Source organism: Propithecus coquereli, unplaced genomic scaffold (genome assembly GCF_000956105.1).
Source record: "Propithecus coquereli isolate 6110/MARCELLA unplaced genomic scaffold, Pcoq_1.0 Scaffold138, whole genome shotgun sequence".
Classification (NCBI taxonomy): domain Eukaryota; kingdom Metazoa; phylum Chordata; class Mammalia; order Primates; family Indriidae; genus Propithecus; species Propithecus coquereli.
The window spans coordinates 8274909-8298757 of NW_012138080.1; the positions used below are offsets into that span (position 1 = coordinate 8274909).

Genomic DNA, 23849 nt, shown 5'->3' on the forward strand with positions numbered 1-23849 from the left:
TCTGATAGGTGGGGCCAGCAACACAAGGAATTCTAGGCCACAGGCCAACTCAGAAGCCAGGCGGGCCTGGGATTGGCATTCTGAAGTCAGTCTGGGAGGCAGAGATCCCTTCCAGCTAAGCAGATCGTGGGAGCGGTGTTCAGTCCCGGGAAGGCAGAGGCTGTGGCAGGGGAGGGGAATAGAGATTCTTGGTCACCTTATATTTGGGGTCAAGGCTGGGTACAGAAGGGGACCAAGAGCAGAGAATAGAATAATTTATTGGTTTCTGTTACTTCCTTCTCATCCAAGATAGATTTCAGATTAGCACATGTGTGATGTCATCACTGAAAACCCTCTCCCAAGCCTCACGTCTCTCAGGGTGTGGGATGGGTTCCACACAGTAGCTGTGAAATACTGCTGCCCCACCACCGTCACCGCCACCGCCACCACCCCGGCGAGGCGGGCAGTATGTGTCCTCCACTCCAGGCTGGTGTTTCACAAGGCAACCTTGTTTGTGTTTCTAGATCCCTCCTGGAGGGGAGACTTGACTTTCTTTCATACATAAACGGTGAGAGAAAATAAACTCTGCTGTGAGCTTTTGATCAGTCTCTTTTTCTCTCTTCCGTGGTGGAGCAGCCCGGCTGCGCCTGTTCAGCGTGCGTTTCCCCGTTTCATAGCGTGCACGGTGGTCTCCGGCAGGGAATCGCCTCCCAACTTCTCTATTAGCAGAATTTCAGGTTCCTGACATGGAGAGATACTTGAAAACCATTTGTGTGATGCTGGGAAATATTTACTTTGTGCTTCTTTGTGTCCTGGACATGGACGTTTTTGTCATTTCGTAGGTGACTACTCCTAGACCCCGAAAGCAGAAAGGGGCCTCCGTAAGGCCACTCTGTAGCTCGGACAGGATTCTTCTCTGCATTTCGATAGCTGGTTACTCAACCTCCGCTCCTTACATGAAGTTTTTCTGTAGGATTTTCTTCTTTATGTTTTGGAGGCACATTCAGGAAAATTCTCTCTCTTTTTTTTTTTTTTTTTGCTGCAATGCGGCTATTTTTGACTTTACAAAGAATTGGACCCGACATCCTCCCATTCTTGTGAACTTTCTCTGGATCCATAAATACTTGGTATTTATTTTCTTCCTTGTGCATTTCAGGGGTGCCTTTCATACTTAACCTTTTTGCATTCTCTTTGGCTAAAGTGCACCTGCATGCCACCCTGAGACTACGTGCCTCTGTGTCTCTTTCGTCTTTTGACTTCAGTAAAAAGGATATGCTTCATGGTTTGTGAAGCCCAGATTATGGGTCAGGCTTGTGCTGGCTGTGGAGGGCATGCAGCAGTAAGAGAGGACTATTACCACCCTTGCAGATCTTTCTAGAGTTTGAGGAAATGCACCTTGATTTTTATCATCTCATCTAAAGGGGTTAAATAGGGAGGGTAGTTCTAGAGTGGCTAGGAGTTTAGCCTGGACCTAGATCTGGGTTGAAACCACAAGGAGCTCTATTTTCTTATCTGTAGAGCAGCCTATTTCCTTATCTGTGCATTAGGGATATTGCCAGGATTAAATGAGATAATTCAGAAAAGCACTTAGCAAAGTATAGGATCTCTGTGCAGTTAGTAATCATCAGTTAGGAAATATGAGTTATTTCTATTACCTATTAAACCAGTCTTTGAAAAAATCTGTAAGTGAAGGGTTTTTAAAAAAAATAGAGAGAAACTGACTTTTTATTATTATTCTTTACAATGATAACAAATTTGACTTTAACGTCTAAGGTTTTTGTGAGGATTAATCGATCGAAGATCAATGCCACACATGGTTTCAAGTATCTAGTAAGTGCTCAATAAATCTTAGTTTTTATAGTATTTCTATTTTTCTTACTATCTAGACAAGAAATGGGAAGTTTGTTTTTTTATAGTGCATCTCACTTTTCTGGGATCTTGAAGATACTATGTTAAATGATAAAACTTATTTTTCCACATTAGTAAAATAAAAACCTTTGCTTGCTAATGACTGCTGCAGAAATATTACTGAGAGGGCAATTTCTCATGAATTAACTAACCTATTTCGTGTGGGAAATAAGAACTTATATTAGTGGAAATTGCCTTCTAGTGTATCACCACCCACCAGTAGCCTGCTAGCTTTACGCAATGGGACTATTTAGGCATTACCACCCATTGTCACTCTGAAGCACACTTTACAGTGTTCCAAGACACTCCAGGGTTTTTTTGGAAAAGAAAGAGAAAAGAAAAGAATAGAGAAATTCAAATAAATAAAATAAAATAAAATAGTATGCAATGATAGGGGAGTGGGCATAGATATTTTGGAAGAGTTTGGCTCCTAGGCAACGAGAATGGACTGGGGAAAGATGACAAGAGTAGCAGTGAATGTTTTAAAACTTTGGGTGGGGAATTCAGATCAGTGTTCCCTCTTCAAAGGAAGTATTCACTAGCAAAATCAATATAAGAACTCACATTCCCTGAGCTAAGGCACTGCTTCCAGGTGATCTGCTAAACATTTTTATGTAGCTGATATTACTTAATCTGTCTAAACAACCCTAAGATGTAAGTACTATTACTAGGTTCATTATTTCCAGAGGGGCAAAACAGAGGTTTGAAGAGTTAAACAACTTGCTCAGGGTCACATAGCTATGAAGTGGTGAAGCTGGGATTCACATGAACCCAGACAATCTGACCCAAGAGGCTAAGCTATTCTCTTATAATACCTCCAACGTAGGAGGCAAGAAGTGAGGTGTTGTACAAGTTGAGGAAATAAAGGGGACAGAGGCCTGTAACACTAACAGAAGGAGATGTGATTCATCCTGGCTTGCTCTGATATGCCAGTTAGTGACATCCATGAGGCCACCTACCCAAAATGAGGCTGGGAGTAGCCCCGTCCCATTCTTGTCCACACACGCAGTTACTGTCTTCATTTTGTGGAGTGACCAGAGGCTGTCCCCATCTTCCACTTCAGTGATGCATTCACGTGCACCCAACATGCTTTCTAGCTTTATTTGCCCAGAGGGGAATATTCTCCAGAACCTTGTTAAAATGCACAGTGTGGTCCTTGGACTGGCAGTGCAGCAGCCGCAGCCCCTGGGAGCTTGTTAGAAATGTAGAATGTTTGAGATGATGGATATGCTAATTAGCCTGATCTGATCACTATCCATTACGTGTATCGAAACATCACTATGTACCCCATGAATATGTACAATTATTATTTGTCAATTAAAAAATAAAATTAAAAAAAAGAAATACACAATCTCAAGCTCCTCCACTACTGAATCTGAATCTGCGTTTTTACAGAATTACAAAATTTTACAAAATTTTACATTTTATGTGCTTCATATGCACATAAAAGTTTGAGCTCTAGAAAATTAGTTTTACTTTGCTGTGCCCACCAAAGTCAAGTCACCACTTTGCAACAACGTGTGATTATTTGAAAGGCAAGCATTTGTCTCTAATAAACCGAATGATTGGTATGGATGACAGTACAAATACACCAAAAAACCGGAGCCTCAGATAATCAAAGGAGAGAAGGTTAGGTGTGATAATAGACGCATGCTAGTAATTCGCAAACCTTTGCTTTTAGAAACTGTTGGATTTTTAGATGCCTTTACAATAACAAAATAAGTCTTTATTTTTTTCATCTCAAGTTCTTTCTTGCCCATTTTTCTTCTAACTATATTTAATCTCTTTATTTTCCCGAAGCCCTGGCTAATCCACATTTCACAATCTTGTTCAGTTTTATTTTGAATGCAAAGAAATCTACTGGAGAGAACAGCATCCTTTTTGACCCTCTGACCTTGGCATTTCCTCTGGCTCCAACTTCTGGCTCACCCTAGGATCATTTTTCTTTCCTAAGTCCTACTCTCTCATCCTCTTCTCCACCATTAGCTGTCTGGTCATCCTACCTGCACACACCTTTCCTTCCCTCCCACCTCATTGTGGGCTGAGGGCAGAATAAAAGGGCATCGTGAGAGATGAAGAGCAGAGTGCCCACAAGTGCCTTAAGAGAAGATTCCCAGGAAGCCACGGAGAGCTGGGGATGGACTGCTCGCAGCTCACTTACCCAACTCATCACGCTCATCGCTGCGAAGGCTGTGGTCCATTAGCCACACAGACCAGCGAAGGGAGGGCACACACGTGAAAAAAGTTTCCACAGATACAGACACCTTATCCTGATTTATCTGGGTCAGCCAAGAATGATGTGGTCAGATGAACAGAATCGTATCTTTTTAAATATTACAACTTTTAGGGACATTTTTGATGAAAATGTTTCCAGACTATCCATACACTATCATATCTGATTATAACATTTAAAAACAATAATTTAAAGACAGTAGACACATGAGTTAATGCACCGTGCTATATATTTTCTTGCTTATGTAGCCTGTTAAGCACTTATAGGGCTGTTTTCCCAAATGCTAGTATGCAATGCTTTTTAGGTTCTTATTTTTTGTTTCTTTATCTCTTATGTTTTCACAAAGCCCCCAGCCTAGAAACTATGAAGCCAGAAATCAGATGAGCAAACTTTTGAGAATTGCATCTAAAATAAACATAACTATTCTCTGACTGAGGATCTTATGGTCATTTCTCTGTAGAAAGTATATGAACTTTGTGACGTATAATCTATGGTTCTCAAACTTAGCTGTACATTATAACCAACTTGGAGTTTTAAAAATCACAATTTTACCCCACGCCCCAAAATACTGATTTAATTGGTCTTGAGTGCAGTGTAGGCATCAGGATTTGTAAAACTACCACATGATTTTATATATCGCAATGCCGAGAACTGCTGCTTTTAAGTTGGATGTCAGAGACCTTTTTTTATAATCCTACTTTTCAAGTGCATTTTATATAAATTGAGTTTGTTGAATAAATGCTATCTTGTCTGTGTAAAAGTGTGTGTATATACACATATACATACATAATAAATTACTTTGGCACAGTACTGTAGAAGTTTAAAAATAAATTATATGGCAAGTTTTTGGAGATATCACAAAAATAAATGTTGTTTATGTGTATGTGTGTATTTGCCTATCTATAAGAACCTATAAATGGCATTTTTTTCCTAAAAAAATCTATTTTCATGGTTACATAGAACTTAAAATAACTTTCAAAAATAGGCAAGGTACTGGTTCTTAAAATGCTTTCTGAGCTGTTGATTCAAAATAAAATCTTATAACTTTTGTACTATTTTACCTTTGCAATTGCAAGTGTATTTTCTTTATTTTCTTAGAAAAAGGTTGGAGGATTTCCATTTTGTTTTACTGTTAGTGTAAATATATAGATTTCAGTAATATCTTGCATTGTATTCACATCATGAAGTTTCTACGACTCCATTAAGAAGTTATGCTGTTTTTGCAGGGATTTTCCATGGTGTTTAGTTGTAAAAAAAAATGCAGAATGGATGAAAAATGAGTAAAATCTGTGTGTTTTTTTTTTTCTTTCCTATTCATCATTGCTGTTTGTCCTCTGTGTGTAGGCAACTAATTTGCTGTTGTTGCCCTGAGGGGAATTCAAGTCAAAAGTCATATTGAATTACTAGGAAAAGGTATTCCTATCTCAAAAGAACAAAGTACAATAATTCAAGAAAAAGAAAACTTGCAAAATTTATCCAGTTTCTTGGTGTACGTTGTATCTGTCCACGGTACTCTACTTGTGTGAACACTTACATAAAATAAGTCTTAAGTAAGATATAAATGTGAATACTGACCTATTTCAACTGAAAATTTTACTTTTTATGAATGTAGAAAGTTCACTCTCTTCCTTTAATCCTATCAAATGCACATTAAGATTTTCACAAAAATTTTTTTGTGTTCTATAAAAATCCAGTAAATATTTTCATTTTGTGTCTCAGTTATTTGGTTTTCTCCCATATTTTTCACCCAGTTACATTCAATATATTATTTGGATTGAGAGTGAAAAATCATGAAGTTATAGAAACTTAATTGAATGTGTTATTTGTAGTAACAAAGTTATTACAAATTTATTTCAAAAGAGTGCCAATCCCTGACTTATAAACACCCAAATTGTGAATGACCTACATATGCACACAAATGTTCAACCTAGATCTCTTACTCGTATTCTCACTGCATTATGTCCACAGAATCCATTCACTGTCACAACGATTTCTGTGAATAAGCTTGGCTTCCAAAATCTAGGCAGGGGAGAATGGGGGTCAGGGGTAAAAGGGAGAGATGGTAGGATATAATGATCTGTTTGGAAATTGACACTGGGCTCTTTCGAAAGAGTGACATCTGTTGATTTTTTTTTTTTTAATTTTCCAGCAGAAGCTGTAAGTTTTAAAAACCTTTACTTATTACTTTACCTGAAATTCTGCCATTTAAAGGTTCAGATTCATTTGCATTAACAAATCTTTTTTAAAATGCCAACACTTCTGGGAAGGTGAGGCGGGCATCAGTCATTTCTTCCTAATTGGAATTAGTTCTTTCAGATTGCTTTCTACCTAAAGTCTGGCTTAGATCAATAAGCCTGAAAGGATGGACATTTTTATTGTTGGGAAATGATGAAGGTAAATTCAGAGAAGAAGAATAGGTGCAGGTGAGGTAACCACAGTGGGAGGCTAAGAGCCTCTCCAAGGCATTGGAGCACATGGAAATTCCAGGAGAGGGATGCTATGTAGCGGAAGAGAGAGGCAGAAAGAGAGGTACTAAAGTCAGTTACACATATTTCAGTGGTTTCGTGGGCTGACTCTATGCACGGAATATGAGAAGAAACTTATCTTCCCCCTATTCTTGTACTTTCTGACTTCTGCACCCAGAGCTCAGATAATCAGTTGGAGCTTTATTCGCTTAGTGAATTTACTTTGGCTTTGCTGAGCTAGCCTTAGGACCTAACACCCTTCACAGCTTGCTTCTATCTGAAAGTATGTTCTACATGTCTAAGAGACCAATGCTCCAATCAACGTCAGAATGTAATCCGGACCTAACTGGGGTCTATCTGAATGGACTCAGTGCTTTTCCGTTGTCCCTCATTCTTCAGCCTTAGTTTGGAATTGGGCAATTTGTTAGGTGGAACTAGAAAGAGACTGGAGAGTGAGGCTTTATTTGATCAAATACAGGTAATAGCAGGGTATGCAATGGAGACGACTCTCCTGACTCCACAGAAATACCCTAACAGGTCGCGCCTCTCAGAACCCAGGGGTAAACAAGGCCCTGTGCGGTCTTGCTCCTCCTGGCTCTCCAGCCTCATCTTGTTCTGCTTCCGCAGGTTCCAGTTTTTCCAGGCACACGAGGCCTTGCTACGCGTGGTTCCTGTTGCCTGGAGTGCTTTCCTTTGCCCTCTTTTAGGCTGCCCACTACAGCTAGTTGCCTTTTCGCTACTCTTCAGATTTCTGCTCTAGATCACTCCAGCCTAAGTCAATTCCATTTATCTCACACACTCGTGGATTTATATTTCTTTCTGATTAAGCTTCAGTTTGCAAGTGTACGTTTATTACTGCGATTATTTCGTTTAACATCTGTGTCCTCTAACTGGAAACCTTGACAGAAATAAACTCTTTCTGATCTTGTTCACCATTTGTGTCCCTAAATGTTGGCAAAGTGTTTGGGACATAGTAGGAATTCAGTATGTTTTTGTTAAATGAATGAATGAATAAGAATGACTGTTTATGCAAAAGATGGTTACATATATGGGGCTCATTTTTAAATGCTGCATTTTACCTTTTGGGAAAGGAGGCAGTCAGTGTATTGACAGGAAGAGGTACTTTCCCCCAGGCTCTGAGTTTCCATTTCTTCCCTTAGGTTTCTGTGATGTTAGGAGTCCACAAAAGGGCAGGATAAGGCTGTGAGCTCATTCCACAGTGGTTAACTATTAACACTTTCTTGTCACCATTTAACAAACCTAAATCCAACTAGGAAGGAAAAGCCTCATGGCAAATCTCTGTGGAGCCAACCTTAGGAAGTATATTGAGCCATTTCTTTTTATAACTACCAGTTATATGTTTATTTAATGTTTGATTATTTTTAATCTTCTCCCCCACCATTCTTAGCTCCATCCCTTCCTTCGGTGCCATTGTTGTCTATAACACAGGGCGTTTGTGAAGCCTCATCTAGAACTTAGCGCTGCCCCAGCAGGAGCCCAAATCTAACTCCTTATTTTGGTTTCCAAAGGAACCACCTACAATTTTCAGGAAAGCTATGGGTGGTGAAACAAAATATATGAGAACATGCTTTCCTTTGTCGTTTCTCTTTGATCAGCTGGGAATCACTTTGAACTAGAACAAGGAAACCTTAAACACCTAAGGATGAGAAGAGATACAAAAGAGAGGCCAAGGAGTTAACAGAATCCTGATTAAAGTTAAACTTAACAAGTTAATCATCGGATTTAGACTATCACATATTTGTGTATTGGCTGCAGATTTGGAGACATAAGAAGTATACTGCGTTTCTCCTGAAAATACATAATAAGACTTAAGGAGTTGTATTACATTTTCATATGTCTTACAAAAATCTTTCTAATGTCTCCTGGGATCCTGTGACATTTCAGCCTGTACCACAGCTTCAGATACTAAGGTCTTCAGATAACTTGTTGCTGAAAAATTACCGAGGCAGGTGTATGGGAATGCTTTGGGAAAGACTGATACAAATACTTGAAAAAACCAAGGAAAGCCAGAGTTCTAGAGTTTTACATTTAGCACCAGATGTTTAAAGTGTGAGCCTGGAGTTTAAGCTCAGGATCAAACTGTCTGCTTAGAGACAGTTGAGTTTCTTAGCTATGGTAAAACCGGGAGGAAGGGGGAAATATAATTAATTCATTGTGGAAAAAATACAGAAAGAAATAGCTTTGTTTTATTTTTTAAAGTTAAACTCAGGAAAGATGCACAAATAGGAAGAAATTTTAGTTAAGTAAATTATTCTAAATTATAATTGCAGAAAGTAGTGGTATATTTCCGAAGGGCTATGGCAAACATTATAAAGAATTCTGATACCTTAACTTTTAGTTTGCCTTTTGTCCAAGATGAGCTAAAAGGTTTCGAAGAAACCCAAAATGCATTTCTTTTATTTTCTTATAGTCATTTATTGAATTTCATTGGTGAATACTTTTCAAGAGTTTAATTTAGATACATCTCAAAAAGAAATGTTAACAGGTGCAAATGGAAACTATGCTTTTCTCCATGAAGTGAAAAAATGCATTCTTCATTCATTCATTCATTCATTTATTATAATAAGCAATGGACAAGTTTGTACCATGTACACTGGGTAACAATGGGGTTTGAGAACAGAGAGGTATATAACTTGGTCTCTGCTTTCTCATACTCTATAATCAAGTTGTGGGCACATGCGGAAATCAACAGTTTTAGTAGAGTACCATGTGTATTAGGATGGAGCAATGTTAGGAAAACAAAAATCACTCAGGGTTGGGAGGTGGTCACTAAATCAGCAAATGCTTCTTACAGGAGATGGCAGTTGGGCTGAGTTTTGAGTTCACCAAGAAGTCTGCCACATTGTTGGAGGAAGGAAGGGAAGGCTGCTTGCAGGGAAAGGGACTAGCATAAGGAAACGCAAGGAGGTAGCAGAGAGCAGTGCATGGCGCCACAAGAACTTCAAGTAGGCCCAGGACTAGAGGTGGGGCAGTGAGTGCCGGTGCATATGGGGACTTGGCAAAGGCTAGGCTGGAAAAACACCCAGGAGAGAGATCATGAAAGGCCTCCCACACCAGGCAAAAAAGTATGACCTTTATTCTGAAGGCAAAGGGTAGCCACAGAAGGATTTTAAGTACCAGGGTGAAATGATCAGATATGTGCTTTAGAAAAATCATTCTGGCAGCTATTATGCATTCTAAATGAAGATGAAATATCTCCTTAAGACCTCTGAAATATTCTAGCTGGTTCCTGAGAAAGGGATATCTATAATTCTCACCATTTATCCTCTTAACATAGCACAGGGACATTATCTCACCTGAGTTCTGGCTAACTAGGCACAGCCATGATCTGGAGAAGTGGGTTTGGGGAAGTTTTTGCATTTTTCCTAACAACCCTGGCCTATCAGTCACTCCCAGGTAGGCCAGTACAAATGCAACCTGACCTTTCCATATTGCTGGGATGTTTGCAACAGCAGCCACTAGAAAGGCAGGGATGTTCTATGTACTTTTTAAGGGGTGAGATGCCACGTTCTGTCATGTAGATATGCTATGGGAGAAAACACACAAAAGAAAAAAGAAAACCTTTGTGCTGTGCTTTCATTTTGTTGACAATCAGAATTTGGGACAATATTCTTATTTATAGGAAAATTTAGCCACCTTACAACATGAACTATACATTGATAAGCATGCTTTTGAAGAGACCATTTAGACAACTTTCAAGGCACAATAGAATTTACTCAGTATAGAAAGATTCAAGTATAATTGGTCTTGATTTTTGAGTCTAGGAACATTTTGGGATAAACGCACTATTCCTAAATACTGGAAGAGGAGAGAAGTGAAAATTAAAGAGAGGTTTGGGCCCAAAACTATGAAGTCTCAATATAAAATTGTAAATGAAAATGATCTTGAAGCTACTATGGCTTCCAGCTTGACTTCTAGCCAAACAAGAGGGCCCACAACCTTACACGTCCATTTGCCCTGGTAGTTGAAAGTTCATATCCCTAATTAGGAGTTTTGCCTCTATGACATAAAGGACCCTCTGACAGACAACCCATTTTATTTTTACCTGATGGCCCACTGACACGGGAAGTTCCGATCAGTTGTGATGTAAATCTTAGGCGCTTTTGGGGGGTTTTGTTTTTGCCTCACTCTGAGTAGGTTTTGGGGAATGGCCGCCCTGGGAGGAGAGAAAGAGTTAGCAAGGAGAGAAAAATGGGAGCAGGGCTTTGACCTGCCGGAGAGGAGCCCCTGCTGACACGGTCAGTCTGACCCATTGAATGGTCTGAATACGATAAATGCCGCTTTATCCTGCCTTGAAAGGCACGAGATAGCACAGCCTAAATGCCTGGGCATGCTTAAATAGGCGACTCGGGATGTTTGAGTTGAGCATGTTTGAAATCTGAGCTCTCTGACAGCCTGGGAGCTGCCACAGGTCACCTGCCTCGCTCCGTAGGGACAGGCCCAGGTCTCACAAGAAATTGTCCGTAGACGAATTGTAGTACAAATTCCTTTCTTTGTTGCTTGGCCTCTTTCACTAGACCATGGCCTATAAAATTTTGTAAAAACAATTCTTAAATATTATTTGAAAGGGCAAATGGCCCACGCTGAAAGGTTTGACAGTTTGACATATAGTGCATGGTTTTGATAGCTCGGAAACTGAAAAGTGTGGCCAAGATTCTCCCCCTGCTTGTTAGAAGCCTGGTGTTTTTTAAATAGTGTCTTGTTGCTGTGCAGAGTTCCTCTGCTCCTCGAAATCTGACAGGGAATGAGTCTGCTTCAGTGATCTTAAATCCTTTTAGACTAATTTGTGAGAGAGCAGAAAAATACTGTAGCCAGCACCTTCGAATCCAGCGTCCAAAAGGCCCAGAACCAGGTATTGCCAATTAAAGAGCCATTCGGATAATCATATCAAAGCAGATCGCTTTAGAGTCTTCTGATAACGCCAGAGCCTGTGCCTAGAGAGAAAGGAAACCAGAGTTTCACTTCAGTGAGGGGGAAAAAAGGGATTCGAGTGGCCGGGTCTCATCAGGGCCGAGGAAGTTGCAGGGAGTGGATTTCTGCGTTAGAATGTGGCATGCGTGCAGCCAGTGTGCGCTCAGCGCCTGGCGGCTGCCTCTGCATAGCCAAAGGCCATTTTCAGGAGCCTCTGGCCCCTCAGTCACTGGCCTGCTAGTTAATTGCCACACGGACTTCATGACACATGGGCAGATAATATGACATTTTCGGTTTCTGTCACTAGCAAACGCCACAACGTTGCTTGCACTAGTTGCTAAGAAGCTGTCAGAAACCATTAGCAGTTGGCTAAAGTCGCCCTATGGCGTTTCCTCATAGCATCAGCAAAACGAGCATAAATCACCCACTGGAGCCTACTGCTATCCTAATGAGGCTGTAAGCTTGTTTATGGACTAGCATCATTTTTATGATTATTTCCACCTTTTCAGTTTGCCTTCATTTGGCGGCAGGAGAAGTCAGCTCCAGGAATGAAGTCACTGCTGACATTTTACAAATGTGGTTCAGAGCTGCTGCCTGCTGCCGTGTGGTCGGCCGGCGGTTCTCCAAGTTTGTTTAGTGATCTTAAAAATAAAAAAAGGAAATAAATCCTCCAGAGACCGCGTGGAGGTGACTGTATCAAATTGCAGAGTGCATGGAAATGCTAAAGGTACAATTGACCGTTTAGACTTTCCTCTGAGGTGGAGGCATTTCCAGATCAATTTTCAATTTTAGAAAGTGGAAGAGGTTAAACAATTTATTAAAATCTATGAAAGTGTTTGCTTTTAGAATAGTCTGTTTTATTATGCTCTTCTCCTTCCCCATCTTCTCCATTTCCCTAACTTGTGTCGGAAAGGAGCAGGGTTTATTGTTTTAGGCTTTTCTGAACATGCACCAGTATTTACACTGGATTGAAAGCATTTGCTTCCAATGAAAATCTTGTCTTAGATTACAACCCAGCAGTGTAATTTCCCTCCCAGATGGGAGTAAAGTAGCTGTATTTGCCTAAAAACAGTAGGAAGAACAAACTGTGCATTAAGCCAAGGCTGTTTTTGGCTTGAGCTAATGATGTAATAGAAACCTTTTATTCGGGAGAGGTCACTGCCAGGGACTGAAGGGGGTGATCTGGCTCCTGCTTGAAAGGTTTCTCCATTGTATCTACATAAGTCTTCACTTAAAAAATTCTGTTCCTAATGCTTCTGCTTTCATACAGCAGAAATAAACAGGAAAGGTTCTGGTGAGTGTTACACATGGAATGCAGAAAGCCTTCCTCTCCTAATGGAGTATATAATTCAGGTGCCCTCAAGGCACGCTTTCAGGAATTCTTTTGCCTGAGGTAATGGGAAGCTAAGGTTGCTTTAAGGCCTTGATTATCTATTGATGCACAAAGCTGGAAAAAAGTCATCTCTGCTGGATTATAGTAGATATTTCCATAAATTATCAATGAATTCTCTCCTAGGCAGGCACTAAGGCATTGCTTGCTAAATTAATCTGAAGGGGTTTGAGATGAATAAAAAAGCTATCTTTTTTAAAAGGTGGAAAACAATTGCAGAGAGGTGGTGAAAAACAGTATTGTTAGGTTATAAGCTTTTCATTTTTAATCAATGATCAAGTAATATGTTTCTTTTCCTTGGTTACCTTTTGCATATTGAAAGTGGATTAGCCCATTGAAATTTTAAATGCTGTTGAGTTGTTTTCTTTTCTCATGTTTCTTTAATGAATTGTTATTTTATATGGTAAATTGCTTCGCTGAATAAAAAGCCTCTTTAAATACTGGACTTTCAAAGAATTTATTAAGCAAATCCAAGGGGACTTCTCATAAAACACTTGGTTATGCAAATAGTGAGTTTGGTAGGTGGAAGGAGCACTGATTTAGGGGTGTGGGTGTCTGGTGCAGCACAGACCCCAACAGCTCTGTGCCCAGCCGCATGACCTCAAGCCAGTCACGGAACATGGTGCTTTCTCCATTGACATGGTGACGTCTTGGGAGTTCCAGGTCTTCATGATCTTGTACAGTGAGAACACAAACTATGAGTCTGTGGAACTTTAACAAAATAGATGGATTTTAAATACCATAAAATTGTGCATTTTAAATTAATAAAATGTTAAACTCGGAAAGTTTTGCAAAAGTTTTGCATTTGTGGCATATGCTGCAATAATAGTAGAAATGTTGGAATTAGTCTGTTCTTCACCCAACAAAATTTTTAAACTTTAGCTCAGTACAAATCTGGGGAATCTGGGGGGGGGGAATGTGGGGGGCCACTTGTCTTTTTTCAGGGAAAGGGGTGGGTCCCCTGAGGGAGCTGTTAAAAACAATTGACTTTTTGGAGCATAACTACCATAGATTAGACAGAAGAAAGTGAAATAAACATAATAGAGAATTCTTTGTGTTATGTAGATCCTAAATAACAAAAATGAGAAATACAGAAATTCATGAAACTACCTAAATGAAACTACCAACGCACAATCACCAGGAAACTTGTCTTACCAAAGTATCCAGTTCCTTGGGCCATGTAGATTGCTCTCCAATGATTTATTTGACCCAGTGAATGTGCTCTTGGGTGTATTTGTTACCTCATTGCTAAGCCTGGCTGCTATAGCTCTTCTTTCTGGGCCCAGATCAACCTGTCAGTTTCTAAAAGCCAGTAGCTTTCCCGAAGAGCTGGGGTGCCAGGTGAGAGTAGTGGCTGGCTGGGGAAGGGTGTTTGACAGAAGCTAAGCTACTTTACAGCGTGGCGGGTTTGGTCCATTGTTGTTTTCCCTTTTGACTTTGGTGCCAAGACAAAAAATAGCTCCTTTCCATTTGTATCTTGTGACTTATTTTGGACTATGTGATTATATGGATTGAAATCTTATTTTTTTCTTATTAAATATGGCATTATAAAAGGAATACTACATTTTTATTTCATTGTGTCACAGAGCCAAAATATTTTCTAGAAGACACAATTTAAATGTAACAAAAATCAGTAGAAAAATAGGATCCAGTATAAAGGAATATGTTAACAGGTGACTTTTTAGTGAGAAAAATTTAAATCTAGAACAAATTTATAGAGATTGCTTTGATTATTAGTGTAATCCAATTCCAATTTACTGTTAATTTAGCATTACTATATTTGATTTAAATAGTAATTGTTTTCTAATTAAGAAACTATGTCAAGGGTTTTTCCCTTACTAAACTTGATGCTCTTTTTCTATTATAAGAAAAATTATATTCTATTTGAAGAATTCCTATGTCAAACTGCTTATATGACAGATTACCTACATTTCCCCATCCTAGTTTAACTAGTCTTAAGATAGATCACTTGTGGAAATAGTTGATGTCTTAAATGTATCTTCTCACAAGTTGACATCAATGACTGTCTGTGGCATTTGAGTACCCCAGCAGTGACAGCACTGCTGCTAATGACTGCCACCAGTTTTAACTCCCCAGTAAGAGTTACACTTAACCTGGCTCAGCTATATATATTGGAATAATTACCATGACAACAAAGCCCCTAAAGAGATTGGATATTTCCCTCCATTCCCTTTGACCTTTAGCACTGTTCTTTGGAAGTTCTTTAGACTTGACTACTTTTGAGCCTAGGCCTTGTTCTTTCTCTTTGTCTTGAAAACAAAAACAAAAACAAAAACACAACAACAGTACCAAAGAAACTATTAATCATTTCAATTGCTCTTTTGGTTTTGTTTATATCCAAAGGCATTCTATTTGAATAAAGCATGTCAAGGTAGCATCAGTCAAAATTTGATTCACTATGTTTGCAGGTGATGGCTTGGACAACAGTGTAGCTTCCCCCAGCACAGGTGACGATGATGACCCTGATAAGGACAAAAAGCGTCACAAAAAGCGTGGCATCTTTCCCAAAGTAGCCACAAATATCATGAGGGCGTGGCTGTTCCAGCATCTAACAGTAAGTGGATTCTAAATGACATATGTAAACTAAATATGGACAATGAACCAGTTTTGATAGAAAAAAATGAGAAAAAAGTATCCCTCTGGACTTAGAATATTTCATAAATCACTGTATTCCCACAGTTTGTATGAAAGTGTTAGCACTTGTTTCTTAGATACATACCCCAAGTGAGTAGTTTTATTTGAAATTCACTATTGCAATTTTATTAACTTTTGTAAGTTACAAGGTTTAGGAGTTCATGTGCACTTATGATTTTAAGTATGTATGTCAATGATGTTGCTTTTCTAAGTGTGACCCTTCAGTGCTTAGAATCAGCTCCTACTAAGAAGAAAGTAAGCCAAACCCCAGAGGGAAAGACTTAATATCTTTCAGTGGTGTAGTGGACCTTTATAGTGAATGGTCCACAAAAATTTAAATCATGTTGCAATGGCAAGATGATCACATAATTTGCTTTTAAGTGGTTTGAATGCACTGGCTTCCTTACAAAACATTTGTGTGAGTCAGAGCTCCATAGTGAAAGTTGTCCCTGTATTTAGAACTGTAAAGGAAAACAGCAATATAGAGTCAGCTCTTCCTGTGTAGTCCCTGGTGACTTTTCAAGCAGAGTAACAGTTTATATTGTCTGTGTGAGTATTGCTGTTTTCACTGCAGGAATTCTCCTGGAGATGTGAGAAACTGGAGATTTGGGGCTTTATGCCACCGGGGGATTTGTTTTGTTTGGTTATTGTTCCGAATGAATTTCATGTTCAAAATATTTATAATAATAATATTTTGGTGGATATTTTTATAAGTGCATACTGATTTAGTGGCACGAAGGAAGAAGGCAAAATGAAAATTTATGGATAAAGTAATATTTTAATAACCAGCAAAATTGTTGACCAGGAGACTTTCAATATTAGGGACAAAGGATGAATTTAGATTGTAGCATAGCTAACTAGATGAATGAATGCTTAAAACTCTTGAGTTCTTTTTAATGTCAGGAGAAAAATCTTTTATGTTACTATTTTTAGCCTAGTTTGCTTTTCTTAAAGTCATCTTTTCCCTTAAATATCGAAGTTAATTCTGCATTGTCATAAACATGTCCGTCACCCTCATGCCCTGGCTCACTTTCAAAGCCGTGTTCCTCACTGAGTTGTTCTGGTACAGGGAGACAAACTCAGGGGACGTCTGAAGGCCACACTGGTTCTGCTCCTCTAGATAAGAGGCAGTGCCTCCAGTAACACTCAAGGGTGTAAAATAATCCAGATTTTCCAGCATCTGTGAATAAAATAAAAATTGAGAGTGGCAGGAGTAACCAAAAAAAAAAAAAAAGTTTCTTCTCTTCTCTTCCCAATCATGATTCCAAACAGTAACTAGACTACACTGACAGTTTTTAAGTAAATTTTAGGGGTTGGTTAATGCTGGAAGTTAGTTGAAGATTTAAGTTGTGTTAGCCGTTATGAGTTTGACATCATGTTAGGTTTACCTAAAATCTGATTTGGGTGCCATTACTTATCTGACACTTGTCGCATGTAGTAGATATTTTGAGATCTGCCTCACACAAATTTCCATTGAGAACTAATCAACCACTAATGAACTGGGAGGGAAAGAGGACCAGGGCCTTGAGGGCATATCATGAAAAACAAATAAGAAGACATGTAGATAAGAAGTGACAATTGGTCAAAGGTGCTGATGCAACCATGCTGATATTTCATCACCAGAGCTAACCAGCTAACCTACTTTGAGGAATGAGTTGCAATGACAAGATAAAATCAGGTTGTCTCTGAAGTCATTACCAAACTATTTCTATTTCCTATACTAACAGAAAAAAACGAATAGGTTTCTTCAGCTCCCATCTCAATCCACACAGGAGCTTTGGCTTTTCTTTGAACTGAGATGTCCCTGAATAAAATATAATCAAATATGGATTCGGACAGAATCAGGAGAGAGAGAGAGCAAGAGCATCTGCCAGTTTTCCTGTTTTTCTAAATCATACCCTTGTGAAGACTCTTGCATACAGCTATATGGCCTTCTTAACAAAACAAAATAAACTTTCCAACAGCCAGAATGATTTTACCTGCATTGCAATGCTTCTGTGGACTGTGTGTTACTGGAGCAACTGTAATAGAAATTATTCATGAACTGCCTGATTTCCGGAGGCCTGACTAATTGTCTTCAGTTTTGAGGTCTTTGCTGGCCTATGCCACTGCCCTGGAAGGGGAAGCCCATTCATCCATGTCTCCCTGGCTTTCTATGAATGCTCATAGACATTGCCTTGTGGTTTCTGTTGGGTAGTCCTACCCTTCTTATCGACTCCATTGCCTTCTGCTCATATAGAAATATTGGTAATCATAATGGTCTCTAAAAAGCTAATTGTCCTTATAACATCGTCTAAAGAGCAAAGTTAGGAGATATGTTTAAATTTTTCACCCTTTTCCCTCCCCCCGCCCCATGAGAAACATTCCTGCCCTCTTCTCTAACTGCAAGAGCAAACGCATCTCCAGTTATAAGGAATGCCCTTACCCTTGTTTTGTTACTTTTCTTAAAGGAATGCAGGTAATATTTATAATCAAGAGCTAATTCTAATAAATTCTATGGAAAAACCTATAACATTTAAAGAGAGTTATTGTTGCTTGTCTGAATGTAAGTAACTACTGGCAGCTCAGTACTAATCCTTTAGTAACTTTATTTCAAGTTCTGAGAGGTCTTCAGGGATGTACAGTTCATTAGGAAGACTGTGTACAAATTTTAAATGATCACATTATGGCTATGTGATTAATGCAACTTATCTAGAAAATCCTGTGTGAAATCTTGCTAGATATAAAAGAGCAATTGAAATTCTGGACAGTTAAAACAATAGCAGTTGCAATTTATTAGCAAATTGTAACCTAATCTTTTAAAAATGCCAAATGGCATCTTCTGAAACATCACACAACTTTTTGAAAGCAAATTGCTATTTTTTCTTTTTAAAATAAATGGCTCAATCCTTTCATTGGGTTTATTCAGTGAAAAAAATCTGCCCTTGAAAGGGCTTTAAAGCATTTCTGTGTTAGCAGAGTAGAATAAGCCCTGAGCAAAAAAAAAAAAAAAAAAAAGGAAATAAAGGTATATACACCCCAGCTACACGAGAAGAAAAATGTGCTGGTCTTTAGTTATCCACAGGTAGATTTAATCAGTAGCACATTTTACTACTCCAAAGAGAGAACTAAAGCTGCCTTCTTGGACTCACAGTCTCTAGCAAGCTAAACTGGACCTACTTGTATATAATGAAAACAATAAAAGAAAAAGGAAACGAGTTTTAAACTTTGGTGATTATGGGGTAAAAGGAAATTTCAGTGAGGTAAATTCCCAGCTTAGACTAAGTTGAACATTTGCCAGTGTTGATAAGTAAAGAAGGTCTCTTAAAAGAAACTATTCCCTGGAATTGAAAAGAATGACTGACATCATTTAGATAATAAGAATTAGAAAGAAAATAAAAGTATTTATTAATAGAATAGAAATGCTTGCATTTGCCTGAAGATAAATTATTGCAAACAATTAAAAAGTGTTTAATATTTGCACGTGAGTCACCGTGTAGTCACAGTCAGTTCAGGGGGATATGTAACATCAAAGTTTCTTTTTCCTTCTTGAAGGCATTATTCCAACTGTAAACATAGCCTACTATGTCATAGTGCTTAAACTGGATGTGTTTTGTATATTATCAGTTCTTTTGCTACATAGTGTTACAAACATATGCGTCCAAGGGCTTAGTGAAAATGAGGAAAAGGAATAAATACAGTGTTTAAGGTAAAAATCAAGGGTCCTTTTTCTTTTCTGTTTTCCTATGCTATCATATTGCAGTTTTAAGTGTAATCTAAATAGAAAAGCAGTTAATGTGGTTCTTATTTAAAATATGCAGTGACTATATTTTCCTGTTTATTGCCGCTGTGTGTCCCAGGAATACTGGAAGTTAGGGAGAGTGGAGGTAGTTAAAACACATACCTACACATTCAGGTGGAAAAAGCATTGGAGGGTCAGCATTTGGCCTTGACCAGTAGGAGAGGTGATCCTCAGGGCGAACTGGGGAAGGTGACCCTGAAGGTAAATTGAGGATTTTCATTCACATTTTCTCTCTTACTCCCCATCTTAAGGATCCCATTAGGTTAAGCTTTACTATGGAGACAAAGTTTGTTCCTAAGTCAGATACACATGTTTGCTATGTGTTTTTGTTTCATTTTCTTTCTTTTTGTGTGTATGAACTTCAAGCCTGTAAAATATTTTTTTTGTGTGTAGCCAACTTTATGTCTTGATTTCTGATTTATAAGACTTTCCTCTCATTGTGGATAAAGCCAATGTGAGGGGTTGTAGAATCTTCCAGGTTGAGAATAGCGTTTCCATAGAAACACTATTAGATGAAAAGTGCCCTGCGGGTCCGCCACTCTAAGGACGGAGTAAATGGAACTGAATTGGGAATTGAATGCTCTAGAAGAGACAGATGTTGTTTCATTGGTTTTACTTTTAGTAACAAGATCCGTTGGAGACATCTTAGTGTCATATCTCTCCTTGCAATTTTGGAAGAATTACTCTCAAAACATTATGAAATATTGTGATGAAAAAGTACATCTAATTGGTATCCAGATAACCCATCTGTTGATCAAGGTTAGCGAAAGGTCAAGAGGCAGGTAGAAGGACCTATAGGTAGGCACGGAGGTAGGTAGCAGATGGAATTTTCTCCTCTCCTCCCACTTCTATTTCTCTCTATCTCCCTCAGCTCTACACTCTGCCGGTTTTGACAGTAAATATTCATATTGTGCCTTCTGGGCTAGAATCCTTTAGCTGCCTGTCCTAAAAGATGCGGGGCAGTTCCAAGCAGATGGTAGGACAGGACAACTATATTCTCACATTCTTGCCTGAAATGTCCATCAGGGTAATACAAAGTCTTTGAAGAAAGCAGTCCCTTCTTCAAACCTGTCCTAACCTACCTTCATTGTCACACGTCCGAGCCAGGGAAGTGGTTTGTGGAGATAGCAGGTAACTTTGATTCTTTCTTCACTCTGTGTTACCTGCTGATAAATTATTAATTATTAAATTAAGGCACTTGAGAACTAGTATGAAGGAGTGAGAAGATTTTTCTCCTTTCAGATGTCCATGTACCCTATCAAAAATCAGCTCTCTTAAATGTATAAGATTATCCTTACAGTTACTACTTTTTCACATTTGCCTTCACCTGTGACCAAAGCGTGGCTTAGCTGAAACTAACCCAGGCTCGAATGACAAAACCCGCTAAATTTTAAAAGATCTCTGCTACTTTGAAGGTAGCAGATTTCAACTTTGCCGAGATAAGGGCCCTGACTAGTTTTCACCCAAGTGGGAATTATCTGTCTCAGGAGGAAAATGGAGTAGATTGTTTAATTACTCGAGGGGAATACTGGAATGCCCTAATTCTTCTGTGATACACATCATATAAACTCTGTTTTAATAATGAAGCGGGTGGTTTCCAGATTCTGGGGCAACTGCCTTTTTCTTTTTCTTAGCTGGTTATTGAAATCCTAATGGGATGGGTGATGAATTTTCTTAGGTCAGGTAAACTGAAAAGGCTACAGCTGGAATTCTTCACCCAGAAGAATCGGAGTTAATACTAATGATCATTGTGAATTAGAAGATCAAAGGGGAAGCATCAGCCTGTTCTCCACGTTGTTGCCCCAGAGGCCATTAGTGACCTGGCAAAGCTCTCTCCCAGCCTCCTAGCACCTCCTTCTCCTTGCCCCAGCCTTTCTTCCCCACTCGCAGCTATGCACCTCTGACCTGGGGTAATCACAGTCGCTTGATGAGGAGGCATGGGGGGAGAAAACAATCAAAAGTAAAAACAAAAGTCCAACTTTAAAATTGCCCATTTACCCGGGTACATAGGACTTCTCAACCAATGAGCTCTGACTGGGACTCTATGTTACTTTCAGGGTATAATTGAGATTTTTATGAAATCAACGGTTTATTCATTTCACTGATGGTTGTTTCACTATAAGGGACTTTTGGTAGAGTCTGGCTGGCAATTTGTCGGAGCATTCTAAAATTTTTCTTTTGTTTCCAAGGATAAGACAAAAACACACAATAGTTTGGTTTTCTGAAATACTCTTAATTGGGCTAATTAAATAAAGGATTATGTGCCCACAAAGGAAAAGTGCCCACAACAGTGCAATGTATTAAGTTGTTGTTGATGCACATAACTGTCTGAACACTAGCCAGCCATTTGTACTTCGAAGTGTATTATCAATATCATGTCTTCTTTTTATTTCAATTAATGACGATATATTTTTAAAGATGAAATATCAAAGTTGGTCAGTGAACATGCGACTGTTCCTCCTCAATTTGTCTTTCAGGTACAAGTTGGAGTAGCGCACATACAGGCGGGAGTGTGTGTATATTTTTGTTACTAACTCAACCCAACCCTTAGGAGTTTGGCTAAGTTTGACTCTTTATTTTCTCAATGTTTAAGATTCCCGGTGAAGATACCTTGCCTTAAAGAATGGATGTTTGATGAGGGAAAATCAGATGGTTTTATTTTAGAAAGGATTGTAGTGTTTGGGGTTTTTTGTTTGTTTGGTTGGTTGACTGTTTTGCCAATAGAAGTCAATCTACATATCATGGAATTTAGGATATTTTGTTTGACTCAACTGGAAACATCCACGTCATATTTCAGTCTTTCTTATTAAAGTGTGATTATGACAGTGTGAGCATATTTGTCCCTATATACTTGGGCAGTTTTCTGTAAGATAAACCTCTGTGAACCCCTGCCATCTATGAATTTTAGTAGGAAAAACTGATCAATTTTGCAAAAAATATTTTATTGATGCCTCAAGATAGTAATGATAGTGATTAGGTGGATTCATGTCAAAATGATTGCTCCTGACAAGGGTGCTGGTGTTTCAGTATTGCTTGTCCCTTCTTTGCAGAGCCCTGAGCCTGGTAAAGTCGGCTCGCCTCAGTCGACTTGATACTCACCTCAGTGTATCGGAGCCAAAGAGCTTGTTCAAGAACCCAGATAAGGCATCTCTTTCTCCTTGGGCCAGTGGAGAGCCATCAGGAGCAAAGGAGTAGCTGAAAGGGTTGTGCCATGAAATATTCTAACATTTGAAAGACCTTTCAGTCCTTGTTTTTTCTTTCCATTGCAAAATGCTTTTACTCAGCAAATTATAGCCCAGTGAGCATGGGTCCCAATACAAAATGTATTTTTCTATCTAAAGAAAAGGTAGACCTTAAATAACTTGAGGTTTCAAATGCAAACATCCTAAATTAATTGATATTTAAATGAGATAGAAATGACTTGGGTTTGTATTTTAGAAATATTCTGAAATAGAGGTCTTTGGTAACTATTTGAATTTGAATGTCCTGCTGGCATTATCTCTTCCAAAAAAAAATGGGGTGGTATATATGAACTTAACCTTTTAGCTGTCTTTGCATTTCAGTTCTTAATATTCTGTGGTCAGTTTTTATCTGTTTCCGCATTAACTTTGTTGCTAGTATTGCTGCAGTGCCCAAGCACTCATTTGACCCATGACACAAATGACCCTGAGAATTCAGTGTCTTAGGAAGTTTTGGAGATGTCCAAAGGCCAGGAGATGTAGTTTGTTAAGTGAACACTCATGGTAAGAAAGATCAAGAAGATCATTTCTATTGCAGTTTATAGAAGTTTAGGAATAATTCTTATCTATTATTATTATTTTTTTAAAAAGCCAGTCTCTAAACTTCCTGTGAAAAAAACTTCACAAAAATGACTCAATTTCATTTGAAAAAGAAATAAAATGATCATCTCCTACCTACATAATGTGACTTTATTGTGTTTTTAAACATTGAGCTATTAATTGCTTGGCCATTTTGACATTGGATATTCTGTTCTTTTAACAGCTGAAGAAAAAAATGATCAAAAGGCTCAATGAAAATGTAATATGTGTCTCTGTGGTGCTTTATAGTTTAATATTTTCACATACACTGGATTGTTAACACAATCTTGTGAGGTAGGCAGGAAACAAAAATGAAGTTTAGAGAAGTTAATGATTTTTCTCAAGGTCGAAAGCAAGGAACTGGCTGAGCTCGAACCAGGATCTCCTGACTTGAATTTCCATGTGCTTTCTACCACGTTGCCTGTCAAATGCAGAGCAAATCAAACCGCATTGTCGGAGTTCACAGGTATAATTATAATCTCATTCCACAAGCTAGCTAATTAGTATTTTTTAAAAAATAAAAATATGAGCCAGAGGGCTTGGCATAAAACTTCATAATGCAATCTGATGGTTCTTAGTAACTAGGGGTCAAGGATGGTCCTTTCCTATCTGGATTCTTTTTCCAGACATATCTACCCATTAAAAAAGGCAAAGAAAGCTACAGCCATTGATATTTTGTGACAATCTT

General features: G+C 38.6%; 1 protein-coding gene across 2 annotated transcripts in view; it reads left to right on the forward strand.

Annotated features, from left to right (window-relative positions):
- Positions 1-23849, forward strand: part of MEIS1 (Meis homeobox 1) — a 129941-nt gene that overhangs the window by 57338 nt on the left and 48754 nt on the right. For both annotated transcript variants that reach the window (XM_012639223.1, XM_012639222.1), the window contains one exon: positions 15337-15482. In XM_012639223.1, coding sequence (XP_012494677.1) covers positions 15337-15482 — 146 coding nt within the window. The remainder of the gene's footprint in view (positions 1-15336; positions 15483-23849) is intronic.